Source organism: Rattus norvegicus, chromosome 17, assembly GCF_036323735.1.
Source record: "Rattus norvegicus strain BN/NHsdMcwi chromosome 17, GRCr8, whole genome shotgun sequence".
NCBI classification, from domain to species: domain Eukaryota; kingdom Metazoa; phylum Chordata; class Mammalia; order Rodentia; family Muridae; genus Rattus; species Rattus norvegicus.
The window spans coordinates 86,257,964-86,285,521 of NC_086035.1; the positions used below are offsets into that span (position 1 = coordinate 86,257,964).

Below are 27,558 nucleotides of genomic sequence, written 5' to 3' on the forward strand. Positions count from 1 at the left end.
GAACCGGAGGCCGCAGGGCCAGGCCGGGTGCGCGGCCAGGCGCTTTCGCACTCCGCCCGCGCTCCTTCCCTTCTCGGGGCCCCGCGCGCTCCCCTCCCTGCCGCCCGCGCGTCCCCGTAACCTCCTTGGTAGTTCTTCCCACTCTGCCCCCACGTCCCCACCCCGCTGCTCTTTTCTGGGCCTGAGGTTCTGAGGATGCTCCTGGGAGCTGGAGAAACTTTGGGCGAGTGAGAACGTAGAGGCCCGGGCCTTGCCCTCAGCTCACCGGGGCGTGCTGATGCTGGTCTGGAGCGCGCCCACGACACTTGGTGATCCGTCTGCACCCCCACCCACCTCCGGTCTAGACCGCACCGCCTGGTCTTGGGGAGCTGCACCTGAGCGGTGCGTGCTCTCCCTCGTAGACGCCAGGGTAGTCTGCAGCGAAGCACCTTCAGGGTTGCCTCTTGTGTTTTGTACAACAATAAGGAGAGATTTCAAGCACCCAAGAGCAAATTCCCCCATGATTTCTAAGTCCAACAATAAAATTTGGGAGACATAGAGGTTCTTGAGATGGCGGCGAATAATTTTAAAGGTGGAGCGCTCACAGAGTTTTCCTTCTGGTCATGCTGGCTTTGGAGCAACTTTTAATTAAGAAAGCTTATGTAAGTAGGATGCTTACATGCACTTACTGCGCAGCAATCGTTTGTTTTGCTCTACATGTTACGGCATGAGGCGTTTCACACTGGTTGACTCCTACATTTAAAACGTAGATTTTTAGTAATCACCACTGTACTCCTGGGTTTTTCGGCGGGGCGGGGAGGGGGAGAAGTCATCACTCTGATCATAGCTTTCCTTGGGAGGGGACCAGAAGCCTTGAAGCTTTGCATCCACCCAGACACTTCTGGGAAGCCACGTGTAGGTGGATCTAGATCTGTCGGACTAGCCACTGTCACGTTGGCATTGTAGTGGTCTGAAAAGCACTACTAGACCCTTAACATATACGAGGTCGACTGTAAAATATTTGAGAAACAAAGTCAATTACGAATAAAATACAAGATACATAGAAAAGTCAGCCTCCACTCCCTAGGGAAGTTCTACATCTCCTTTGCTCTGGGGGCAAATTTGCTGGCACAACTGAATGGTCTGCTCATATCTAACTGCAAAAACCTGATGCTTATGCTTCAAACAAGGATTGTACCGTGATTCAGATAGCCCTATGTTTGCTTGCTTCATTATAGCTCACATCTGAGCCCACAAACTTGGCTGCTGTGGAGCACACAGTAGTACTTCTGTCTTAATTGGAGTGAGGAAGCTACTTCAGTGACTTTTACACTTGATGTTGGCGAAAGGATTGTGGAAGTTCAAAAATTGACAAATGACAGTTACCAATTGAATGCCTTTGAAAAATGCTAACATGCTTGAATGGGAAAGATTTCATCTCTATAGGAAGCAGATAACGTTCTGTTAACAAGTTTTTCCTCATCTTAAACTGTCTTGATGGCTTGCCATTCCTTACTTAACCCAAACCTTTGCTCCCTAGACAGAATACTTGGATTATAGACCTGAAGTCAATGGTAGGCATACACGTGCTCAATTAATAAGACTGTAATACATGGAGAATGAACTGTTTTCCTCCTATTAAATTCCGTGCTCTGGAAGGCAGGCACATTCTCTCAAGGGCAAAGTGTCTGAAACACAGGGATATTGTTATGTGCTCAGCCTAAAAGGAGAATATCTGCCCGCTTCAAGTGCCTCAACAGGTTTCTGAAATGGTGAGCTTTACCTTGTAAAAATCAGCTAGGAACTGGAAAACAGACGTGTTAAAACTACCAAAGGGTCTCATATACACGAGTAGCATATAGCTCGGCAGTAGTGGAATTTTCTGGATTCTCCGAGAAGATTTGTAAAGAGAAACGGAACAAGATTCATATCCTGGTTTTGTGCTTTTAGGTTTCAGTGCCATAAATAAGTAGGGGATAATTTTGAAGTTGTATTACTAGCCTTTCCCAAAAGGAGGCAAAGACTTCCAAACTTTTCACTGAAACAGTTTTTCAAGCTAATATTTCACTACCAGTCAAATGCACAGTTTTATTTGGCAAGTCATGATACATCTGTAAATTCTACTGGTGCCTTAAGGACAATAATCTTAGTTTGATAATACCTTAAGTATTCTCTTGACTAGTTCTTCATATAACCATTAGTCTAAAGGTTTATATGTGGTCTTGGAACAGTCGTATAACTGTGTAAAACTATGTAAAAGCATTTTGTCTTAAAGTTAGTAAATTGAAAATGGGTCAGGAAAGAATAGCTTTCTTTTCAGTAACAGTAGTCTTCACTATATTTTATATTTCAATTACCAACAATTCCACTTATGGGTACATTATGATCATTATCTTACATTTCTTCATTGAACTTTAAAGGGCTTTGGGGAAAATACTGATAAAAAGAAAGATGTGATTCTTTACTCCATCTAACTTCTTCAGCTATGCAATAGTCATCCTATAAAGTGTTTCATCGGGATAATACATTCTACTAATGGACATTGTTCATGACAGACTTTATGGTTTAAAATATCCTTTCTACTTGACTTTTAAAACCATGCAGCATTTGTTAGGAGCTCAATAACCCACGTATGGGTTGCTGCATGGTTTTAAAAGTCAAGTAGAAAATAAATAGGATATAGAAATAGAAAACAAAGAGCAAAGCACCTACTAAAAATGGTAGGTGTAGCAGTTAAGGAGTTTGAATTGTTTAAAGACTGAAACTAAGCAATGGAACCTTTAAGTTGTGATTTTTTTTTTTTTTTTGGTCTGTTTAGGTCTTCAAAATGCTACAGGGAACTGAAAATAAAAAGAGTACACTCCATTAGCAATTTTACTAATTCACTAGGGGTTTCCCGGTATGTCTCTACCTGGGAGCAGACACTTTTGCTTTAAAGGCCCTGTTGGGGAAAATGTAGAAGACCTCTGCGAAACTTACAGAGGTAAGTAAAAGGACGTGCCCCTGGGTGCTGCAAAAGCCAAAGGCTGTCCTGGAGTGTGAAGCAGGGGTCTATGCACACTCCTTTTCCCCGGGTGGGCAGCCCATGTCCCAGACTATTAGGTCTTCAGAGAATACCAAGGCTTCCTCAGGAGACTTCTAAAGTGACTGTAGTGGCCGATTCCAAGTGTGAAAACCAGAGATGTGTGTGCTCCCTCCTGGGTTTAGCAAAGATTTCCGGTCTGCCACTATTAGGCAGCAGCTGTGGCTAGCTGCCCATTTGACACCTGGTGAAATGGTAGTTTCAGAGAGAGAAATATTTAAAATTGACACCTGCCACTGAAACATTTGGTACAGAGTTTTCAGACAGGAGCTAGAACTCACGGTGAACTGTAGTGCTTAAATGTGGTGAAAAGGACAGTGCCGCCCGCAGCTCAATTTATGTGACCTGGTGTTTCCAGGTGAAGGCTCTTTTCTTTTGGAAATGTCATCGAGCAACAAAATAAGGCCCGAATTAAAAATAATTTAAAAAAATCAAATTGAAATACGGAGACAGCAACTTGGTAGTAATTAGGAAAACCTTCAAGATGGCTATTTATCCTACTTTCTCTTCTGCTTTTCCGCGGACTCTCTAGGTGTCTTTAATTGCTGCTCATATATCGTGGACACTGCAGGAATCCGGAGATCAGAAATGCCAGCTAAGGAAGAGAGGCATTATAGGACACGGAGTAACTTGATGCAGTGCCGCATTGATCCCATCGGATCACCCCGCGCTAACACAGCTGTCAGTCTGATTTCTGGTTCCCAGAACACCCTCCTTTCCTTCCAGCCCCTAGCCCGCGCAGCAGTCGGGAAACCCTGCCTCACAGGATGGGTCGGCACAGACCAAGTCCTCCCAGGAGCTTCCCGGGTCCCGTGCACCGCCAGCAAGGAAGTGACAACCGACGAATGCGTGCCACGAGCAACACTGGAGTCTCAGGTCCTCCCTCGGCCACTCCAGCTACCACTGTGACGTCACGACAGGGACCTACTGTTGCCGGGGGGACGGCTTCGTTCCAGTTCTGGTCTGTTGCCCCAGAGTGTGGGTACACAGAGCAGTCCCAAGGGACGTCGAGGGGTCGCGGCGAGAGGACCCGACGCACGCCGCGGCGCCATGAGCCAGCGGCAGGTGCTGCAAGGTAGGAGCCATGGGAAGGCGCCCGGTCCGACGGGCTGGCGCCGAGGGCGGGCTACTCCATTTCGCCTCTGTCCACAGTGTTCGAGCTGTACCAGAACGCCCGGACCCGGTTCGTGCAGATGGTGGCGGAGCAGGCGACCAGACCTCAGAACATTGAGACACTGCAGAATGCGGGTGAGCCTTCACAGGGGCCCTGGTCTCACACCCATCCCGCATCCATTCTCCTCCTTCATCGCCCTGGCCTCATCCTTCATCCCACAGCACCCAGTGCCCAGCCTCGCCTGGTACCCCGTCCTCCTCCTGCACCCCCCCCCCCCCGCTGCCTGCCTAGCCTCCACGCTCTCCTACTAGCCCAGTTTTTGGGGATCGGAGGAAGTGGGCCAAAGTGCTGCCAAGTCCCTCCGGACTCCCTCCCCTCCGCGGGATCTTGTGGGCGAGGCAGTGGAGGAGGCCTGGTATCATTTCCATCTTCACCGCAATCAACCAGCTAGATGAACTGCCTGGAAGTCATTTTCCTGGATGGTAATCTACCCTCACCAGACCCAGTCTATCCCGGTGCCCTCTCTTCTCACTCTTTGATCACATTCACTCCCTAGAAGCAAAGAAATTCCAGGCTGCTTTCGCTGTTCTCCTCCTGGCATTAATGGGAGAAGAGAAGTATGCTTGAATCTTTTCCAAGAAGTAGGCAATGCGGACCTGGTTTTGTGAATTCTTTTCTCACCCCTTAGTCTGAAGAAAGGAGGGGAGAGAGAAGAGTTCACAGTTAGTGAAATCCATCTATGTTCCACCACCACCACCACCACCACCACCACCACCACCACCACCACCACCACCACCACCACCACCACCAGGGTGTGTGTGTGTGTGTGTGTGTGTGTGTGTGTGTGTGTTTCTGAAGAGACAACATTTACTTGCTCCGAATGGGGCACCAAACACAGACCACAGAAATGATTCCATCCAAATCTAGCTTGAGGATCCAGTGAGTTTACTTAGCATTATTAACAAGAAGCAATCTACACACCACTGAAAATTCCTTTCTGCATCAGCCACCTTAAGTACTTAGACACCCTGGAGAGGGTCTGGACTTCATAAGCCTCTCCTCTAGATGTCTTTATCTGTAGCCACCCCATGACTTGAGACTGAAAGACAGAGACAGACAGACGTCGGACAGACACACACAGAGACGGAAGACAGCTTTCCACAAGTGCCTCTGACTGAACTGTAAGCTTGATACCACTTACTAGATCTTAAGAAAACTTCAGTTTACCGGATGAGATCTTTAAAACTAGTTTAAATGAACACATTCAAACTAAATTAAGATCACATTGCAATGGTCACAGCATTTAGACCGTGTTTACTCTGGGTTTCTTTGAGGAAACACCTTCCCTTGATCAATTTCTTGGTTTTCTCACTGAATTTTACTTTTTCTTCCCTGGGTATTATCTCAGGTTGTGATGGGGAGCCATTTATGATGAAGTATGTTTTTCCATATTTAACTATCTGTGAGATAACTGTAGATTTAGCCTTCTCTAGTGCCATCTTTCAAACATTAGTACAGATTACAAGGAGGACACTGAGGCAGAAATTCCTTGATCCTAATTTCCCTTTTTCTCAGTTTGTTTCAGTCTATAAACCTTTGTCTCTGGAACCTCTGCCATAGTCAATATACTTTGTGACGAAGATCTCTTGGATTTTCTTTTAAATTAGTGTGGATACACATGCCATGGTGCAGTGCATTGGTTGCCCACTTAGGTCAGCTCTCTCCTTCCACCTCCTGGATCCTGATAGCAAACCAGGTTGTCAAGCTTCTGTCAAGCAGGGAGCCGCAGTGGCTGCCTTGAATCGTGCTTCTAAATCACGATCACTTCCTGCTGCTGTCTATCCCTGCACAACCCCTGAGCTAGTATCTATTTTTAAAATGTTGTCATTTCAGAACTCATTTTGTCCTGTGATGGTTTCGTGTATATTGATTTTCTTTTTTCTATGTACGAACATTTTATTAGGGCATTTTACATTTTAAACTAAGTTCTAAAGTACTTTTAAATTTATTTTTCCTCAGTCCTACTCAATGTTCTCCGTGAATGGGTGCTTACTATTTGTGACAAGGTATATGTAGGCAAATGAGTATTTTGAGTAAAAAAAATACCTAGAAAAAATTAACACTGAAATATTAAAATAAATATACACAATCCTGGAGAGGAAGAGTATCTTTTGGAATTTTAATGCGGGGTTGCCTCTTCCCATCAGAGTACAAGGTGGAATACATTGTCAGTTTGTCTTTGGTTTTGTTTTTATTTTTAAAACAAGGTTTTAGCTTTGGTGCCCAGGTTGGCCTTGGACTCTTTGGCCCTCCTGCCCCAATTCTACCAAGTAGCTAGGGATGCGAACAGGAGCAAATGCTCTGTGTGGGGATTTAACAAACCAGCTGGTTCCATGGTCAAAGTATAGGAGGTGCGTAGCTCAGGCCTGGGCATCCATCTGGCTTGTGAAGAAATTAATATAAGGCAGATATGGTAGTCTTTCAAAATTACTTTCTGACTTTCATCTTAATGGCATGTTAAGACATTCTTTTCTGGGGAAACATATTTTTAACATACTTAAGTTCGTCTAGATCTCATAATTCTTATAGTAATTTAAAATCATGACTATGCCTGTATGTGTATTCCTGTGGTTTAAAAACAACCTACAAATTTTATTCTGAAACCTTTTCTTCCTCACTGGTCAATAAGATGAACCATTCTAATGGTATATTCTTTTTTTAAAAAAATCGCCATGGATTTAAACATGCTTTGGAGTGTGTTTTGAATTCATTTTACAACCAAGCTTTAATTAGGCAAGTGTTTCCCTTTGACAGTAAGGCACATTTTACTCTTGACTTTGATACATGGCCTGTGTATGTGAGAGGAATTTTTAAAATGAAGGCTATTAGATTTTTTTTGACGTTAGCTGTTTAAAGAAGTTCTCTGCCTTTAGGTACTACTGGTGGTTATCAAATAATAGTGAAGGAAGTCAGCCTCTAGGAAAGCCTTCACAGATAAACCCCTGAAGGTGGGGACTGATAGTAAAGTGAAACTGGCCTCGTAGGGAGCTTCAGGCTTCTCTGTCCTAAAAAAATCAGTCTTATCAAATCAGAAACTCTTTAAAAATATACAGAAAAAAAATCCAGGATCCCATAGGAACTGAGAACCAAGATAGTAGTTCAAAGAATTGGACAGAGTATCTGCAGAATCAAGGCACAGGGGACTGTTTCAAGCCCTTGAGAGTCAACTGATCAATGATTTCTTTACTGACTGGGAGAACTAGGGGGAACCAGAGGTGGTATTTGCTATTTGTTGGTTGGTGTTTTAAGTCCACAATGATCACTTCATTTCTTTGTTTTTGGCTTAGATCGTACTTTGTATAAGTTCATTTTAGTGGAGCAGAACTGGGATTTCTGCAGAAGGGTTGTGTTAGTCCTAGGAGGATGCATGGCTATGTCTGGGAAGAAGTTGGCCTTGTCTAAGAGTCAGTGGGCTATCCTGTGCTAGTTTCCAAAGAGGAATGTTAGCTCTGCCATTTGCCTTATGCCTCGTGACATAATGGTCATTTGATATTAGTTTTTAAAGATTTATTTTATTTTGTACATATGAGTATTTTTGCTTGCATGTATGTAGGTGAACCATGTGTAGGTCTGGTGCCTATGGAGGTCAAAAGAGAATCTCCTAGAAATGGAGTTGTGGTTGGTTGGATAGCCGGCTGTGAGCCATACTGCTGAGCCATCTCCAGCCCTCCATGTTAAATTCATGGCTTCTTCAGGTTCTTTCAGATGACAGTAAGGGATATTTGTGCACGTGTGCACATCTAGAGAGAATCATCTCTGCCTACTTTTCTAAACATTCTAAGCTTTGTGGCTGTCAAAGTATGTGGTAGACTACATTGTTTTTCCGTAGGAATTGTGTTTATAGGCTTCGTGTTATAGACTTAGTTTAACAGCATGTGTCTTGCTAAAGTCATCCAGGCTGCTCTGGAACTCATGATCCTCCTGTCTCAACATCCTGAGTGCTGGGATTGCAGGTCTGCACCACCACACAAGCTTGTAACATGTATTTAAAAAAACCTGAAGTCGAATATTAAATGAAGTAGATGTCCGTCAATAGAGACATTGGCCTCTTGCCAAAAGAAGTTGTCAAAAAATAGACTTATTTATTCCACAGTTACTTGTTAATTATTTACTATATGTCAAGTTAAATACTAAATATGATATTTCTGGTAGAAAACTGTTCCTTTTTATTTGTAAAATGTTCTCCCTCTTTTGGTGCCAGGAAACTTGTGCTCAGTCATCATTTGCAATAATCATCTTATGTATGTTTGTGACACAGTTATCAGTTCCCTCATCTGATACATAGCCGTTGAATGTTATCATTTTAAAAGTATTATTTTTGCATGTACTGTGGATTGAACCCAGGGCTTCTAAAATGCTAAGCATGTAGGGTACCATTTATACACATCTTTTAAAGTAAGCTTTCTCTAATGTGCATGCCATAGCGTAAACTGCCTAAATATTTTAGAATGAGTGTATGCACTAAGGGATTAGCTATGTGGGTGTGTGTCTGCGCACACGTGTTTTGCTGGACATTGAACTCAACCTCATGTATGCTAGCCATGTATTCCACCAATGAACTACGTATACTGTAAGCCTGAGACAGTTTTCTAATGAAATGCCTCACAAATTTATTTTTCTGCAGATATTACCCCTGAAACCGGAAGCAGGAGCTAGTCTTTTTGTACAGCCATTATTACTTAACATTCTGACTTCTCCCTAGATATCTTAATTATCTGCAGTTTTACAATCGTTATATATTGCGAAAAAAATCAATACCATCAGTAGAAGATAAGATGAGAATCGAGATTTTCAACATGCCTTTCAGATCACATGGAACCGTGTGTGTATGGTGTGATTTTAAGGGAGGGAATGGTTTAAGTGGCCCATGTGAGTTCCTTAAAGTTTTGTGGATTTATTTATAACTGCATTGTTACTGTACTTAACATCGTGTGAATAAGTGAAAATAACTGTCACAAAATATCTTTATTTTGTTTTTAACTGAAGTCCATTTGAAACAAAGTTAATTTGCACGGGTGGTTCGTTTGCCACCAGTGAACATTTATGGCTCGCACAGATGGCAGGCGGACCCTGAACATATGTGCTGATCACGTAAGCATTAAAAGGGACAGTTCCTGCCCTTCCTGGCTTATATGCTAATGTACATAGTTTATGTATGTAATATTTCTTAACACATATAACATGTATAATATGTAGTATATATCATACATATGTAATATATAATATGTAATTATATATATGTGTGTATAACTGTTATATATCTATATATTACTATTTGTTTGAAAGACCTAAATCAAGATTTGGGTATGAGAGGTGTTGTACAGGGGTTAGGTATTACCTCTGTTGAATTCCGTGTTCTTACATGTTGTATGTTTTTAGAACCAATCTACCTATCCAGGATCTCCTGTCTTGTCTTATCTATCCATTGGATGGTTCTGTGGACTAAACCTAGGGTTACAGGCACAGTAGGCATGCATCTTAGTTAGGGTTCCTATTGCTGCAGTGAAACACCATGACCAAATGCAAGTTGGAAAGGAAACAGTTTGTGTGGCCACACTGATTTGGATTCACAGTCCATTACTGAAGGAAGCTGACAGGAACTCACACAGAGCAGGAACCTGGATGCAGGAGCTGAGGTAGAGGCTATGGTGGGGTGCTGCTTATGGCTTGATCGCCGTGGCCTACCCAGCCTGCTTTCTTACAGAACCCAGACCACCAGCTCAGAGATGGCCCTACCCACAACAGGCTGGGCCCTTCCCTGTCAATCACTAATTAAGAAAATGTCTTATGGCCAGATCTTGTAGAGGCATTTATTTATTTATTTTAATTTTAATTTTTTTTTTTTTTTTAGTTAAGGTTCCCTCCTTTCAGATGACTCTAGCTTGTATCTAGTTGACATAAAGGAAGGCAGCACAGGGAGTGTTCACTACTGAAGTCCAAACTTATCGTTGGAGTAATGAAATCTCCTTGCCAGTGTAAAAGTGTGTGTATGGTGTGTGTGTGTGTGTGTGTGTGTGTGTGTGTGTGTGTGTGTGTATGGGTGCCTGAAGAAGCCACGTCCCCTGGAAGTGAGCTAGTGAAGTTGTAAGTGTAAGCTGCCTGGTATTATGGGGAATTGAACTCAAGTCTCCTGGAAGAACAGCAAATATTCTTAACTTGGAGCTCTCTCTCCCATCCTGTCTTAATAGTTTATGAGTCAGATGTATTTGAAAAATGGAGAAAACATAAAAGGAAAAAAATTCCCCTGACTAGGTGGATTGGTGAAATAAAAAGTGAAATTTCCCAGATCGGGAGGCTTGTAGTCAGTTAATTGTAACTAATAAGTCATTACTAATAAATACTTATAATTAAATTAAAATTATAACATAATAATTCACTTTAAGATTATTTTATTTTATTTTACTTGTTTTAAAGACAGGGTCTTACTCTGTTGCCCTGGCTGGACTGGAAGTTGATGTACAAAGCAGGCTGGCTTTAAACTCACAGAGATTCTCCTGCCCCTGCCTCCCTACTGCTGAGATATAAAATGTACGCCACTATTCACAGCTGTTTTACAGCCTTAACAGTTCCGAGTTCCTGTGGCTTAATTTTAAATGTAATCCAATATGAATAACCCACTATTGACTTAACTACATATTTCAAAATAACAAGTTGCTGCCTTGCATAAATATATCAAGAAGAAAAGAAAAAAAACCAGAATCATCTAAAAAGAAGACTAACAAAATCACACTGTAGTTCTTAAAAAGCTTATGGTTGTGGTCTCAGAAATGCATTCAATGTATACTTTACCATGTATGTTTTGACCTCTTTTAATAAAACTGTCACATTTATTATAAATATGTCAATCAATACTTGAAAACAAGTCAACCCAAATGGGCTAAACCCTCAAATATATTTCTCTAGTAAAGATGTAGACCAATAGGCACATGAGAAGATGTTCAACGGGGAATGCACATCAGCCACGGGCCACTGCTGCACTATGCACCACTAGGACAGTATTGCTTGGGTGTAGAGGTACTGGCCCTGTGTGGTCTAGCTGCCGTTGAAGACAGGTAGTTCTTATCTGGGGATGGTTCACCACCACTGTAAGCAGACAACACCCAAATACAGTTGAAAAGGATGGAAAGGTAAGTTTGTTGTTTGTATTTTATAACAGCACAAGGACAAAAGTAAGGAGGTGTTAAAAAGAAATAAGTACTTTTTAATATCTAGAAACTTTCTAGAAATAACCTGTGTTCGAATTTGATAATTACTTTCTTTATTCTGTACTCTAAACATTTTGCTGAGAGACTTCTGAAGTCCTCTCTCTTAGAAAGTCTAGTGAAAAGCACTTGTGAACATCAGGGCTTGGTTAACACAGACCCTGAACCACATGTGAGCTGGCAGCATCTCCCGTACAGGCAATAGCCTCATGGATCCTGGTCCAATCTGGCCAATTTAAACATAGAAATAATAACCAAATGAAACTTGAAACTAGGGAGACTCACAGGCTGTATAATTAAATACATCTTGACAAACAGTTGTTTCTAGCTTATGCTATTTCTGGTCGAATTGCGTGTTATTGTGAATGCTATTTTTTTCTCTTTCAAATGTTTCTAAATATAGAGTGACATAAGGATATTTGGTAATATTTGATTTTTGTCTATCACCAGAATATATATATATATATATATATATATATATATATATATATATATATGTATGTATGTATGTATGTATGTAGAGGTCAGAGGATAACTTGCAGTACTTTGTTCTCTCCATGTGGGTCCTGGGGATGAAACTTAGGCAGGCAGTTGGTGGCGAGTGCTTTTACCTGCTGAGTCATTCGTCTGTACCAGGATATGTTTTTAAGGAATATCAAGTTTAATAAATATGTATGTTAAACAACAGTTGTGAAGTCAAGGGGTACTTTGTTCCTGTTTGAATGCTGTCATTGTTTTGTGTAATGTTACACTTGAGTGGTAACTGGGAAGCAGAAGCAGCACACGGAAGATAAGGCTGGCACAAGGAGTTAAACATCCTGTGAGGTAACCACAAGGCATTTATTACTGGGTTGCCTTCCCTGGCCTCCTCAGTTCTCAGCACACATTTGTCCACTAATTATCAACAGTTAATGTCTGAATTCTAATCTCATTCCATCAGTTCTGGATTGTGAGCAATTTATGTAGTCCTTCTTGGCTTTAATTCTTTCATTGGTGAAAGAGGCATAAAGACGGGGCCTAGTTCTTAGGTTTGCCATGAGAGTTCAGTGAGTTCTTATGGAACAAAGCCTGTAGAGCAATGCTTTTGCATGAAGCTCCCAGTCCATATAAATGACTTACTGCAAGCGTGATGGTGGCCATATGGCCATTGTGTATTCAACCCTGGCACAAATATCACGGGAGAGCTAGTGATACATTGTTTCCTAGAACAAGGACTTGCTTAAAGCTCCATGTGGCAGGCTATTGCTACATTGAAGGTTTTTCTTTCTCCTACTTTTACCCACCTCCTTTCTTCTACCCTTTCCACCTCCTAACACTAGATAGGAGAGAAACGGGTAAAGGGGGAAGGGGGAGACATTATCTATCATTAGACTAATTCCTGCTGATTAGGGGCATTGAGTTTCTTGGAGCAAATTTGATATTCGAAACAGGATATCTAATTACTCCTCCTCCTCCTCCTCCTCCTCTTGCACAATTACTTAACAAACTGCAACCAACAGCATCCAATCAACAGCCCACCTGCCCGCTGGCATTTACATAACCTCTGAAAAGTCCCCAGAATTTAAAATGTCACACAATCACAGAACCTATCTGCTGTCAAAATCATGTCTCTGCTATAGCACTGGACAAATCAGAGTCAGTTGCTGTAGACAATCTGAAGAGGGCTCATATCCCTCACCTGGAATTAAAACAAAAACATTACATTTCTGTTTTATTTTTAAAGAAAACAAAATTCTCACCACAGATCTACTTGTGCCTCCTGTGTGCGTGAGCACTGGCTGGCACACGGTGACTCTCCTAGCTCCTTCAAGTTTGAGATAGAGCCTGAAAATTTTTCTACAAGAAAATGTAGAAAAGACCAGATAAAACAAAGAATCTGGAATGGCCGTTGCGAGACAGGACTGGCAAAGGTGGCAGGGATGAGAGCTGGGCTTTGCCCCAGATACTCTAAACTTTCTCTGCATCCCTCCTGATGACGTCATAGGTGTTTACCTCCCGAGTAAGGTCTGAGTCCTCATCCAGCTTCGAAGCTGTATTTCCCCTCTGCATGCATTAGTAATTTTGGCAGCTTGCATTATTTTGTGTCTTGACCATCAGATGTCTTTAAATAGTATCCTGTTAGTTTTCAGTGGATACTGTGTGTGTGTGTGTGTGTGTGTGTGTGTGTGTGTGTGTGTGTGTGTGTGTGTAAGAAAAAGAAAAGAAAAGAGGTAGATCGAGAGATTTGAACTCATGATTCCTCTGACTCAGCCCCCTGAAAATAAGGCATCACAGGCATGTACCACTATGTCTAACTCTCAATTGTTTTATTTTTTTTGCTAAAATTTTTTGTTTGTTTTTAAACCTCCAGTTTCTAACTGCATAGCTCTGAATCACATGTTTTGCTTTTCTTTTTCTTTTTTCTTTTTTAAGATTTATTTATTTTATGTATACGAGTACACTGTAGCTTTCTTCAGACACACGAGATCCCATTATAGATGGTTGTGACCCACCATGTGGTTGCTGGGATTTGAACTCAGGACCTCTGGAAGAGCAGTCAGTGCTCTTAACCGCTGAGCCATCTCTCCAGCCCCAACTTTTCTTTTTTTTTTATTGGATATTTTCCTTCTTTACATTTCAAATGGTATCCCTCTTTCCTGGTTTCCCTTCCAGAAACCCCCGCCCCCCCATTCCAACTTCCCACCCCCTTCTTCCACAAGGGTGCTCCCCCCCACACCCCCCCACGGACTCCCTCCTGCCTCCCTGTCCTGGCATTCCCCTACACTGTGACATCGAAACTTCACAGGACCTCTCCTCCCATTGAAGCCCAACAAGGCCATCCTCTGCTACATATGCAGCTAGAGCCATGGGCTCCTCCATGTGTACTCCTTGGTTGGTGGGTTAGTCCCTGGGAGCTCTAGGGGTCTGGTTGGTTGATATTGTTGTTCTTCCTGTGGGGTGCATGCTTTGCTTTTTAAAGTAAAATTTGGCTGAGTTCTGTTTCTCATCCTTTAACTCAGGTATAATGTCTTTGCTGAGACCTCTTCTTCTGGATGTGGTGCCAACCATTCAACAGACTGCTGCCTTGGCTCTGGGGAGGCTGGCCAACTATAACGATGACTTAGCAGAAGCAGTTGTGAAGGGTGACATTCTTCCACAGCTTGTCTACTCACTGGCAGAGCAGAATGTAAGACTTTCTCAAAACCTTTTTCTTCTGTTTAGATTTTACAAATAGATAGCTTTGGCAGAGTTGTAAACTGGAAGGCATTAGAACCCTAGAAGGCTAGGATAACCTTAGATCCCTATATGTGCATGAGAATATCTTTAGGGAATTTTGCTTTGGGGCTTAAGGGCATTTTTCTGTTACTGTTAATTTAGGAGGACTGTGTAAATGTTCGGGGGATTAGACACACACAGTGTTTCTTTACCCTTCAAGGTTCCAGGCCTACCTCAGGGAAGAGGACAACACCCTGATAAGAACATAGCTGCTTTCTGCAGTTCTCACATGCAGGTGACAGAGTAAGAGACATCCTTGAGGGAGAGCCTGCGTTAAACTGAAAGGCTGAGAAAGCATACATCTAAGTAACCAAGCACTCAGAAAGCATACATTTAAGTACTAAGCACTCAGAAAGCATACATCTAAGTAACCAAGCACTCCGGCTCTTTTTAAAGCACTCTGGGGAGGGGGTGTTAGAGAGACGGTCCTTAAAGTGCTTACCCCATAAACACCTGTGTCCGTGTAAAAATGGCCAACAGAGAGGTACATGCTTCTAATCTCAGCACTGGGCTGCAAGGTAGAAACATAAGGAACCCCTGGGGTTCACTGGCCAGCTACCCTAGCATAACTGATGATCTAGGCCAAAGAGAGACAATGTCTCAAGGGAGCAGAAGGCTTTCCTGAGGATGTCCCCCAAAGTTGGCCTCTGGTCTACACACACACACACACACACACACACACACACACACACACACACACACACACACACACTCCTTTGGTGTTCTTGTGTGTTTCTAATAAGCTATTTGGGGTAAGTAGGGTTTTAGACTACCTAACCCCCTCTTAGCTTGTCCTAATGCAGGTATGTACCTGCTTTTTACTCCCTTAAGACTAGATTCCTACTTCTATAATAAAAAGATAAATAAAAACTGAAGACTGGGCAAAGAACTTGAATAGATACTTCCCTAAAAGAACATCTCCAAATGGTGAGAAACACAAGAGGAACTTGGCGGCATCAGCAGGAGGTGCGAGTCACAGGCATGGAGTGGTGCCATAATAAACATCCTTAGGGGAAAGGGGGCTGATGCTGTGAAGAAGCAGGAACCCTCAGCGACGGCCAGAGGGGTGGAGACCGGCATGATGGTCATGAGAAGCAATCCAGCAGGCCTGCTGGAGGCTCCATGTTCAAGATACGAACGAGCAATTCTAGCATCACTCACAAAAGTCATATGCAAACGTTCAGAGCAGCGTGACTCACGGCGTGGGATGAGAGATCAAACCAAGTCTATCAGCAGATCGACGAGTTAGAAAACATCTTCCACCCCACACCACGGACCGTTACTGTCATAGAAAGGACCTGAGCACTGATAAATGCCACATGGATGACTCTTAAATCAACATAAGTAATGGACGGTGTAATTTATATAAATATAGAGAACATACAAATCTGTGTAGATGAAAGCAGACTCAGGGTGCCAAAGGCTTGTGCAAGAAGGGAGAGAGAGAGAGTGAGTGCTTATTTTAAGGAGTTTATGGTGGTTAAAATGCTCTAGCGCTAGCTAGCAGTGACACCTGCACAACACTGGGAACGTATCACGATTAGCGTGGGGACTTTATGATGCGCTTCTTCCACCAGACTGAAAACGGCTTAACTGTGCAGAAATCCATTTCGTTTGATTAATTTATTTTTAATGCCTTTTCAATAAACTATAGACATTTCATTTCTCTGTGTGTGTTACTGCTCTGTCCCCTTCTGGATCATTCGGTCTTTCCTTGGAGAGCAGGCTCTAGGCTTTTGCATCCCACGTGGAAAGTCTCCATAGTTTTCCCAACAGCAATAAAAAAGTAACTAAGACAGTAATTAATACTAAAAACACTCAAAACTGACAATATAAAGTGGGAGATTAATTGGGTTTTATTAATAAGGACCGTGAGATCAGCTGAGTGTGGTGGTGTATGCCTTTAATGTCAGCACTCAGGACATAGGGGCAGGCAGATCTCTGTGAGTTCACGACCAGCATGGCTATGTGATACGCTCAGGCCAGCCCAGTATACACAGTGAGACCGCAAACAAGCAAGCAATGAAACCAACAGAAAATTATGAGATCATCTCTATATCATAATAGTCATAATAACTGCGTTGTAGCTAAACATATCCGGTATATTTGTTTAGCCACATGAAGAGAGAAACTTATTATTCCTGTGTTTCACTTACATTTTTTTATTCTTTAACCAAATGAAATTTATATATTAGACATACTATAATATACTATATGTATGGAACAGCATCCACAAGTCAGACAATGACTAATTTGTTTTTATCTTTTCAAAAGCCTTTTTTCTACAATAGAAAAATAACATATCCTTTTATTTTTGACCAGGAGAAGTTTTAGAAACGTTGTGAATGTTTTACTTCAGTGTGATTTCTGGGTATATCTCAGAGCATAGATGCTATTCTGTGTGGTTCACTGAGGTCAGAAAAGTCTGCCATGCTGAGAGGCTGAGGAGAGAAAGAAAGGAAAAGAGGTGGTCAGTGGACAGAGACACTTAATATGCTAACGTCCCAGAGTTCCCCTGAGTCAAACAGTGCCTTTCAGTATCAAGCAGATGAAGAGAATCCAATATTGTATGAATGCACATGTTTATATTTGATTTTATACAATTTCCAAATACATGCCTCAAAGTCAAACGTTTTTAGCGCCATTTAAAATCTACCTTGTTTCCAGGTTAGTTACTGAACAGAAGCAACGGGGGAGATCAGAGGACCAGCATGTTCCCAGCTGGTTTCCTCTGTCCCCACCCAGAGGCTGTGCGCTTTACAGAATGCATTTTTGTGGTGCTTTCGGGCTATTTTAGATTCTGGGTTTTCTCTCTTATCCCTGTAGTGCGTCTACAAGAAAGCGGCTGCGTTTGTGCTGCGAGCGGTTGGCAAACATTCTCCTCAGCTGGCGCAGGCTACAGTTGACTGTGGGGCCCTGGACTCACTGGTGATATGCTTGGAAGATTTTGACCCAGGAGTCAAGGAAGCTGCAGCCTGGGCACTTGCATATATTGCAAGACATAATGCAGGTACTGGGGTGCGACGAAGGTAGACTCAAGTTTAGCTTTACTGGGTTAAAACAGTTTTGTCTAGTAAATCACTGATGGGGGTTTAAAGGTGTTGCTGGACATCAGGAGAGAGCAGTCTTGTAGGATAGCCACACTATTCTGGATCACGCATTTACAGGACACTTGTACACTTGAGTCCTAACTGCAGCGGATTTGAAGGAGACAGATGGTCCAGTAGAGCGAGGCTGGCAGCCAGTAGTAATGGTTCATGCTTGGAAGTCCAGTATTCAAGAAGCAGAGGCAGAAAGCTTAAAGTGAGTTCAACCAGCCTGGGTTCAACAGTCAGACACTGTCGCCAAACCAAACCAAAGTCAGTTAAGTTCAGCCAACCAACCGGATAAATAAACTCTGGGTAACTCGTCAGAAGGCTGTTGCTGGTTTGTCATCCTCTGAGCTCACTGTCATTCACGGGACATTTCAAACCAATTGAGGGGCCAAATCAAATGGGTGAATGATGCGGTAAGATGATATAAAGTTATAGAAAGTGGTTTATTCCCCTGTGTTACCAGGGAGGAGGAAGAAGCTAAGGGCAACACTCTTCTAAAATCTAAAATCCTGGCGTGGTCCACAAGACAGGATCGGGCTCTCCTGGGAGGAGGCAGTGTAGACTCGTGGTTGGGAAATGGTACGTGAGGATGGACCTGCTCCATCTCTCTAAAGAGGCGGCTGAAGAATAAATGATGAACGGTCTAAGAAAATGACCAACTTTGCTAGGACTCAGCATCCTGCATCCTGAGCAGGACTGTACCGCCATGTGTTAGGGTCCGGATTCCAGGACAGGCACTGGGCTCAGCTGCTGTCTGACTTCAGCCACAGTTCAGCACTGCTGGACTTTAAGGTCCTCATCTGAACAGAGGGGAGCTGACGGTCAGTCCTGAGGCTTTTAATATGGTTGGTGAAACTACAAGCAGAGAGCTCGTATCAGTGCTTGACATGAATCTGGTGAGTACAAGATGTCTGTAGTATTAGCTATCAGAAAGAAAGAACGCCACAACACCGATGACTTTAGTGCCTGTAAGCCCAGCTACTGAGGCCTGCACTGCACAGTAGGCTCCATTTTAAAGACAGTACAAAATGAAATGACATTTATTATGTTGGGGGAGGAAGTTCAAATTGCATGAAATAATGGAGAGCAGTTTGTCAAAATTAGTGGCAGTCCCGGGAGAGCTTACTCCAAACACCTTCCCCAGGAGAGCTTACTCCGAATGCCTGCTTACAGAGACTGGTCCTGAGGAAAGAATATCACAGAAGGAAAAAATCGTGTTTGTGGAAATGTTATTGTAACATTATCGATAGTATCAAAATGCCTCACATATTTGATAGAACTCGAGTGGCTAAATTATAGCAATCTTCTTAGTAAAATCTCACACCACAAAGTAAAAAGTAGTTAGGGTCCCTACAGGTTAATGTGGTAAAATACTAAAACTGGGAGCAGTGATAGGGATGTAAAGTGAATAAGTAAAAAATATATTTAATATAAAAAGATAAAAAATACTAAGACAGAGAAAGTTGTATATTTCAGTTACAGTACTATAAAATGAGCCTTCCTATGGATGTAGACTATGAAATGCATGTTGCATTACTAAGCCAGTAGATTTAGAGATGTCTCTTCCCTTCTAGAGTTTCCAGTGTGTACAGCGAACAAAAGCTGCTTCTGTGTGGGGCGTCTCTAGGTTGAGGCCAGCTCAGCGCCTTGCAGTTCTGATACATTGTCTCCTTTTGACTGTAGCTGCCTTTAAAAGCTGCTTCTTTCTTTACTTGAGAGAAGCGTGAGTTAGCGAGGAGGCCTGGGGTATGAGAATCTGTGTCTAAATCTGTGTACTCCCCAGTCCATGTTCGCTGCTTACACCACACAGCTGGGCTGACCACTTCCTGATGATGTTGGAGGAAACCCACAGAAGCAAGCAGAGACTCTCTCGGTTATTTTGCTTCTTAATGGGGACAGGATAGAAATAGAACAGCAGGGAACTGAGCTGAGAAAGAAAACCCTTCTGTTTAGAAAGGTTCCTATTGATTTTCACCCCATTGTATCTGGAGTTTGTAAGTTGTTAACCTGTCATATAATGTGTTTCCAATCAGAAGCTGAAAAAACGTCACAACTGGGTTAAGTAGGTTCTGATGAGTCGGGAGACCTGTTCCAGGCTCTGCCGAGTCTCTCTGAGTAGTTCACAGAACTCTGCAGAATGGCCACACAGACACACTGGTGGGAAGGTGTCAGAGATGTCCTGCCCATCTTCCGTGATTGCCCGGTCTGGGAGATGTTACCGTAGTAGATGTTACCTACTGAGGGATCGCACTCTACTCTCTTTCAGTGACTTGGATCCCATGTAGCATTCCCACTGTAATCTAATTTCTCCGTAGTTAGAGACCGAGGGTCCAGAAGCTCCCAAAGAGATCACCACTGATTTCTTAGAAGGGAACCCAGTACCAGAAGTCACCAGTCGCAGTCAAATCAAAGACAATGGAATATCACCCTCAAATAACTGCTCTGTCTCTCAATGCTTTCCTAAAAGTGGAACATACTGAAATCACTTGGAAACATCCATTCACTGTTCTCTTCTTGATATTCATGCTAAGTCATAGTTTTAAAATGTTTCAGACCTCAAGAGAAATGCCAGATGAGATCAAGAGGAGGATAAGGTTGGAGGTCAGAGGTCGGCTGATTTTTTATTTTTTCCAGAATGGTCCCTTCTTCCTTTCCTCTTGCTAGCCTTTCCCACTCTGCTAACAGGTGGGTTCCAAACAGGTTAGCTAACAAGGACCTCATCTCACTTTCGGAGACAAAAGTTCCTGACCAGAGGCATGAAGCATTAGGAAGGACGGACGGTAGGGTGGTAGCCACTGGCCAATGGGGCAAGCAGACATGGAGACATGGGTCAGGAGCCCAGCCCCCAGCATCCCTGGTTGCAGCCTCAGGACCACAGGTGGCCTAATTAAAAGTGCAGACTGAGGCCAAGGCAAGAAATGGCTTGCTGTTTTGAGGGGAAACCTCTCTACAGCTAGGCTCACAAATGAGTTTTAAGTGTTGAGAGCATTAGTTCAAGGTTGTCTTTATGTAGGAAGCCTGGGTTAAACTTAGTCTCACGAAAAGGTGTACATTAGATCAGATCTTCTACAACTTATGCAACTTCTACAACTTATGGGCCAGACCAGCCGAGGAGGGTGTGATGGCATGGCCAGAGGGCACCTCTGGTCACCTGCAGCTTCCGATGGGACTCTGCTCAGCCCCTCCTCTGCATGAGGAAGGGGAGTGTCCAGGATACCATCCTTCCATTCAAGCTCCCCGTGGTGTCAGGCACCCTGCCTCTACTTGCCAGCGCTGGTTTCCACACGTGTGCCCACTTTCCCTCTTTAGCTTTGATTTATGTGAGATGGAGCCACTCAGGCCTGGCCTCTGTGGACACCACAGGAACATTTGCTGCCAGTGGCATGAGGAAGGTAGGAAACTATGATCAGTAAAACTCACAGATTTATTTATGATGAAGCTACCTAAAACCTACTTACCAGTTTTCAAAGTAATTAACTTTTAAATAAGCAGGCTTTGACGGTCAATATTGGAGACAAGTGTTAGTGACATCGAGCTATTGAGTAAGGTTAGATGGACAGCAGGGGGCCAGAGTCCAGCAATGCATCCACCCTAGAGGCCACTTCCTCTGTCCCAGGGAGGGGAGGGGAGAGCATTCTGGGAGTCAGAGAGCAGCCCAGGGAGTCCAGTGAATCTCCCATCTCAACAACACAAGAAAAGCCCTGTAGAAGGCTGTCTCCACTGGTTACTGTACACATTTCTGGTTTTATCTTATTATATGATATATTATTCACTTTAATATTCATTATACATATTTAATTTTGGAGTGCTTGTGGTACACACAGAGGCAAATGAATCTTACAGGATCATCATACTTTATATCGTAATATTTTTGTACCTATTTGATCTTGACACTAATTTCCAAAATTCCTTTCCAATAAGCCAGGGGGCTCGGGAAAGGGAAACATGAATGTCTTTTTTTTTTGTATGTTTGTGGGGAGTAGCGGCCATATGTGTCAAGATATTATTCTACTCAGAACTGCGTTCCATAGGGCAGTGATTTTTGCCGGTCATCAGTGTGCACATAGGATAGTTGTGATCTTCCTGTCATTCTTAAATCCTTGTGATTTTGCTGTTGTCACTGTTACTAAGAACTCAGTAAATAAGATCTGATTTTTTTTTTTTTACTACAAAAAGAACTTGGAGTGTGAAACAACAAAGTGTAATTATTTAACCTTGGCGTCCCCAGTCACCCAGCCAGTAACAGGGGCTGTATGACCTGTGATCAGCTTAGTGACAGCCTCATCATGGAAGTCGTGCAAAACCCAGGGGGCCTGCAGTGTACGCTTCCTTATCTTTAAGAATATTTCAATGATAAACATTATTTTAATCATTATCTTTCAGATAAAGAAAAACAGCATCTGTCAGAAGTACCCAGGCTTAAGTCTACACAACCTTGGGCTTTTGTGGTTAGAACGGGCATTTGGAATGGAGGCCGTGGAACTTCACATCCGATTTCACACTCTGAATACTGAATGCGTCTTCTGCACTTGTCTACTACTCCAAACACACAAGTCTGGGATGGACCAGAATTAGAAAGTGATTCCCTTGTATCCGCTTTCGTAACTCCTGTCCAGGGCGCACAAAGGCCCTCCCTCATCTCATGTTCAGCCTTTCTTTCTCCCTTTCTACGTGTTATACGGCACCACATGGACAGTTGTCTACATACATACCTAGGTCCCGTATATGAGAGAGCGCAGTTTTTTTTTTATTTCTGAGATCATCTGACCTCACTTAATATTATAAAAGTCCATTTTCCTGCAATTTTTTAAAATTCATCTTTCTCTAGAGCTAAGCACTAACCCTTGTCGTAGACAATAAAGTGGCCATGAATGTGGGGTGTAAATATGGTAGGGTATGTGCTCATGGGCGCGGGCCCGGGAATGAAATCGCTGTGCCATATGGTAGTTCTCTTTAATTTTTTGAGAAACCTTCAAACCGATTTCTTCAGCGACTGAATTAATTTGCACCACGACCAATAGTAACTGAGTTTCTTTCTCTCAATATCATCTTTGCTATTGGTTATCAGATTTCCTGACAATAGCCTTTCTGACTGGAATGTCAAAGTACTTTTAACTTGTATTTCTCTGAGAACTGGGGATACTTTTAATAATAGTTATTGACCATTTCGTTTCTTTAAAAAGCATTAGTTCATCCATCCGTTTGTCGATTGGCAGTTCTGTTTGCTTGGTGGTTGGTTTCCGTAATCCTTTGTAAGTTCCGGATACCGGCTCCTTGCATAAGGCATGGCTGGTGTCTGTTTGCTCTGGTGAGTGTTTCCTCTGCTTTACAGAACTTTTTATTCTCATATCACCGTATTTTTCTTAATGGATGGAAAAAAAATTGACTAAGATCCCAGGCCTGAGGTGGGAAATAATGGGTACAAGCGGCACGAAGGCCATGCAGACATGGGGCTGACACTGCCCAGGAGCGTGTGGATCTACACTGCTGCGTTAAAAAGCACGTCTAAGGGAGGTCCCTTAGTCAGCACAATGCTGACTGCGCACGGAGCCCGTCCTTTGCTACTGTGTGGGATCTTTTTCTTCCACCCCTTTCACCCCTTTTTCTTCTACTCTTTCAACCCCTTAATACTGGATAGGAGAGAAAAGGAGGAGAGAGCAAAGGAGAGAGAGATCCCTGAATAAACTCAGGGGTCTGAAGGGGGTGGGCGACATTATCATTACACTACTTTCTGCTAGTCAGGGCCATGGAGTTCCTTGGGGCAAGTTTGACCTTTGCTGTCAGAATATCTATTTTCTTCTTCTTGCTGCTTCTCTGCACACAGCTACTTAACAAGCCTCAGTCCACAACAACCACCACCAACTTACAACCAACGACCACCACCCACCCGCCTCTTGGAGCCCTAGCATTTATATACCCTTCAGAAAGTCCCCAGAGTTCCAAATGTCACACAATCACAGAAACCCTTTATAGCTAGCAAAATTACACCCCTGCTAGAGCACAGGGCAAATCCTAGTCTGTTGCTGTGACCAGCCTGAAAGCAGCCCCAAGTCCCCACACCTGGGATAAAAACAGCACATTCCATTCCTGTGGGATTTTTTTTTTAAAAGAAACCAAAATTCTCACTACGTATCTGTGGTTCTCATTACCACATAACATGGGCGTGATGTCACATGCATGTAATTTCGACACTGAGAAGGTGAAGACAAGGAGAATAAGAATTTCTGGTCATGTTTAGCCATATCCCGCCAACTCTGTCCCAAAGCAAAGCCAGCATATGTAACACATTGCACAGAATTCACCAGGAGAGTGGAATTTAAGTGATGGGCACAGTAGCAAAAGCCAAGGTCACTAGAAGCCCAGTCTAAGCTCATCTCAATTTCTTCTTAGGGACCACTCAGGTGAGCACAGAAGGCAAGGGCATGAGACACAAGAAGAAAGAACCCTCTGACCCCTCTCCTTGAGAGTACCCTGATTCTTGTAGTCTAGAATTCAGCCTTTGGTTTTACATTAATACTTGTGGGAGAGACATCTCTCCGTGTGTGGGGTGGATAAAGAAAAGGGTCTGGAGTGCTTGGGCACAGTGCCGTGACATTCCACAGAGTCTGGGCCACTCTGCTTCTTGAGCTCCATTTATTTTCCAGTTCGCATAACACCTTTTGAACATGGAGGGGGGAAACGTTTTAATTTGCAGCTGAATTTCTCAGACTCCGTTGGGCAGAATGCACTTGAAATCTGAAAGTACTCCAGCTGGGCACTGTGCAGCCTTCAGGAGGGAAATTGGCTGTGGAACGCTTAGGACGCCAGTGTAGGAACCGTGCTCTGAGGTGACCAGACATGCAAACACCTAGCTTAAGGTCATTGTCTCTGGAAATGGCAAGTGTACTCTGCTAGCTGACATATTTGGGGGGCTCTTTTGTTTTCACACGTACCTTTAGATGAATGGCCCAGCCTGCTTTCAAAGTGCAGAATTAGTTAATTACATCAGAGCTATTTACTCCACAGTGTTTCTTTTTTCTTTCTTTCTTTTTTTTTTTTTTTCGGAGCTGGGGACCGAACCCAGGGCCTTCTGCTTGCTAGGCAAGCGCTCTACCACTGAGCTAAATCCCCAACCCCTCCACAGTGTTTCTAAAGTTGTTAGGGTGTGGGCCTGGGCCGTCCTAACAAGCTAGGCTCGACCACCCATCCTCCGGAGGCCAATTAAGCAAATCAGTGATAGTGAAGGCAGAGAAAGGAGATTTATTTATTCAGTGTGGCGGGAGAACAAGAAGTCCTGTGACCCCTCTCCAGTGCACAGGTACACACGGCCAAGCTGGCGATCCCCAGAGCAGTCGGCTGGATAAGCTAGCCTGAATGGTCAGGTTCAGCAGGGCTCCCTGCCTCAATAATGAAGTGAAAACACTTGACGTCCATCTCCCATCTCCACACCCTTGCGGACGCACACAGACGTAGACATGAATCCACACGCAGAGTATGTGAACGTGATTGGAATACGATCACTGTCCTGTAGGTTAAATAACAACCACGCTGAGCAAAAGCAGTTGTCTACCGTAGGGCCTGACTGAGGAGATCATGACAACATGTACCCAGCATGATTTCAGACGAGCATTGAAAATGTTTGGTGAGGATTTGGAGGCCCGGTGGTTATGAGCAGCTAATGCCAGAGGACCTGAGTTTAGCTCCCGATGCCAGTGTCACCTGCTGCAACTCCAGCTCCCCCGGCCTTCAAGGGCCCTTATGTGCACACACGCCTGTCACACAGACACAATTTTTAAAAAGCACTTATTTTAAAATATTGTGTTAGCCCCATCTCCAGAATTAAAAGTAGACAGTGGAACGGGCAGGGTGTGGCTAGGCGTTGGTGTTGGTGGCCCTTTTAAGAGCCACTCAGAGGGGCACAGCAGAAACTCAGAAACAGTCCTTTTTTCTAAGAGCCTGCGTGACTTCTGTTTGTTATGAAACTGGGTCTTTTAATGCAGTCCTGGCCATCCTGGAGCTCATTCTGTAGACCAGGCAGGCCTTGAACTCACAGAGATCCACCTCCCTCTGCCTCCTTCGTGCTAGGATTAAAGGTGTGCACCACCATGGCTGGCCTCCGGTGTGACCTTTCTAATCTCTGGTGTCTTACTGTCGTCTGCCTTTCTGTTGCCTGCCTTCTGGCCCCAGTTCCATCAGAACCTTGCAAACTTTGTACAGGGCTCTCTCTCCTGCTGGGTATCTACAGGGCAGGGACTCTACCCAGAACTGGGTGGAAGCTAAAGTGAATACCCCATAAAGTCCGAATAAAAAGCATTGGCGTTTCTCACGATAAGGATTTTGCTTTTCGTAGGCTAAGTGAAATCCCAACCGTGGGAGCAAAGCTCTCTCAAGCAAGCAAACGTGTAGATATAAAATCCACATTTTATAAAGATGGGATTTCACCGTGCTGGCTTCCTTTCACTCGGGCACTCTGGACCTACCCAGGAGCTTGGTTTTGCCCCGTCTCAGCTGTGGAGAGTCAGGCTAGCATGGTGAGCGGTGGGACGTAGGGTGCTTTAAATTCCCTACTTATGGTCATTCAGGCCACAGCCAGGATTCTTCTTTTTCTGCTTTGGTCTCCCTTTCTTGACTCTCTCACACCATGTTGTCAGGCCGCTTTTTATAGAAGCCCACGTAAATGCTGCCTGCTCCGTCCAAACCAGCTGACCGTAACTTCTAACTGAAGCCCCATTATCTGTAGATCAGCGGCCCAATTGACTCATATGAGCTTTTAAAGGAGACTGAATCCTTTTGCCTTGGAAGCAAATGTCTGTATCTATGTTGCCCCTTAAACTATCATTCGATCCGTATGTTAGGGCTCAGCGATGACTGTGAGGATCCACCAAGGAGTGGGAAATGGGAGTGGTGGAAAGACAGTAACATTTGTAAGTGGGAGGAGGAAGAAAAATTACACCAAACGTTTTCGTAACCCACAGAAAAGTCCTCTCTGTACTTTTCTGATTTCTATCTGGCAATTCAGATACCAACCAATTAGCTCAAACTTAGAACCAAACTGAGAGAGCGTTGGCTCTGGACATGGCGTCTCTCAGCCATGTTGGTTGCCATGGGAGCCACCTCAGCGGTGTCTGCTTCCTACTGTGCATATCCTGTGTGGTCTGCCCCAAAAGACATGATGTTCTGTGACTTCCACTCTGTGTTATGACAGGGTGCAGGGTTTGTAGAGGAGCCTGTGTCCTGGGACATCATTTTAGACAAGCCCACCGTGGATGGCCTACTGGGAAGCCCATGTACTAGAAAGGGCAAGTTCCTCCCAATCTTGTGACTGTAAATGGAAGTAAATCTCAGATGACTGAAGCAGCCATCCAGTGAGACTGACCCCTCACCTGTAGCCCAGTGAAAGGTTCGAGTCCCTTGGCTAAACCGTTTCCATGTTTCTGACAATCAGAGACCACAGGGAGTAAACAACTTTGGTTTCTAAGTTGGTGTGATCTATTTCATAGTAGATAACCAAAAAACAAAACAAAACAAAACAAAACAACAAAAGGTAAAGAGCTGGGTTAGACCAAGACTAAATTAATTTTGCTTGGAGAAGCTGTTAAAGTCACACTGAAGCTTTGGGAATAAAGTTCAGTTTTTTTGTTTTGTTTTGTTTCAATTATGATTTCTGGGCTGTCAGATTATTGTTAATGTAAGAGCATGTTCTCAATGTACTTTCTATATTGCTTTCCTTAAAGTTTGGATCGGGCTGGGGATACAGTTCAGTTAGGGGAGGGCTTGCCTAGCATGTGCCAA

The 27,558-nt window shown here is 43.5% G+C and overlaps 1 protein-coding gene across 2 annotated transcripts in view; it reads left to right on the plus strand.

Annotated features, from left to right (window-relative positions):
* The first annotated feature begins 454 nt into the window (after positions 1-454).
* The window catches only part of Spag6 (sperm associated antigen 6), a 51,505-nt gene continuing 24,401 nt past the window's right edge, over positions 455-27,558 (plus strand). The window contains exons 1-6 of one of the 2 annotated variants that reach the window (XM_039095562.2): positions 455-641; positions 2,798-2,962; positions 3,594-4,136; positions 4,214-4,309; positions 14,437-14,603; positions 17,519-17,702. In XM_039095562.2, the coding sequence (XP_038951490.1) occupies positions 4,112-4,136; positions 4,214-4,309; positions 14,437-14,603; positions 17,519-17,702 (472 nt within the window). In that variant the 5' untranslated portion in view covers positions 455-641; positions 2,798-2,962; positions 3,594-4,111. Of the gene's footprint in view, positions 642-2,797; positions 2,963-3,593; positions 4,137-4,213; positions 4,310-14,436; positions 14,604-17,518; positions 17,703-27,558 lie in introns of those variants that run through there. The other variant, NM_001106125.1, reaches the window with a different exon arrangement.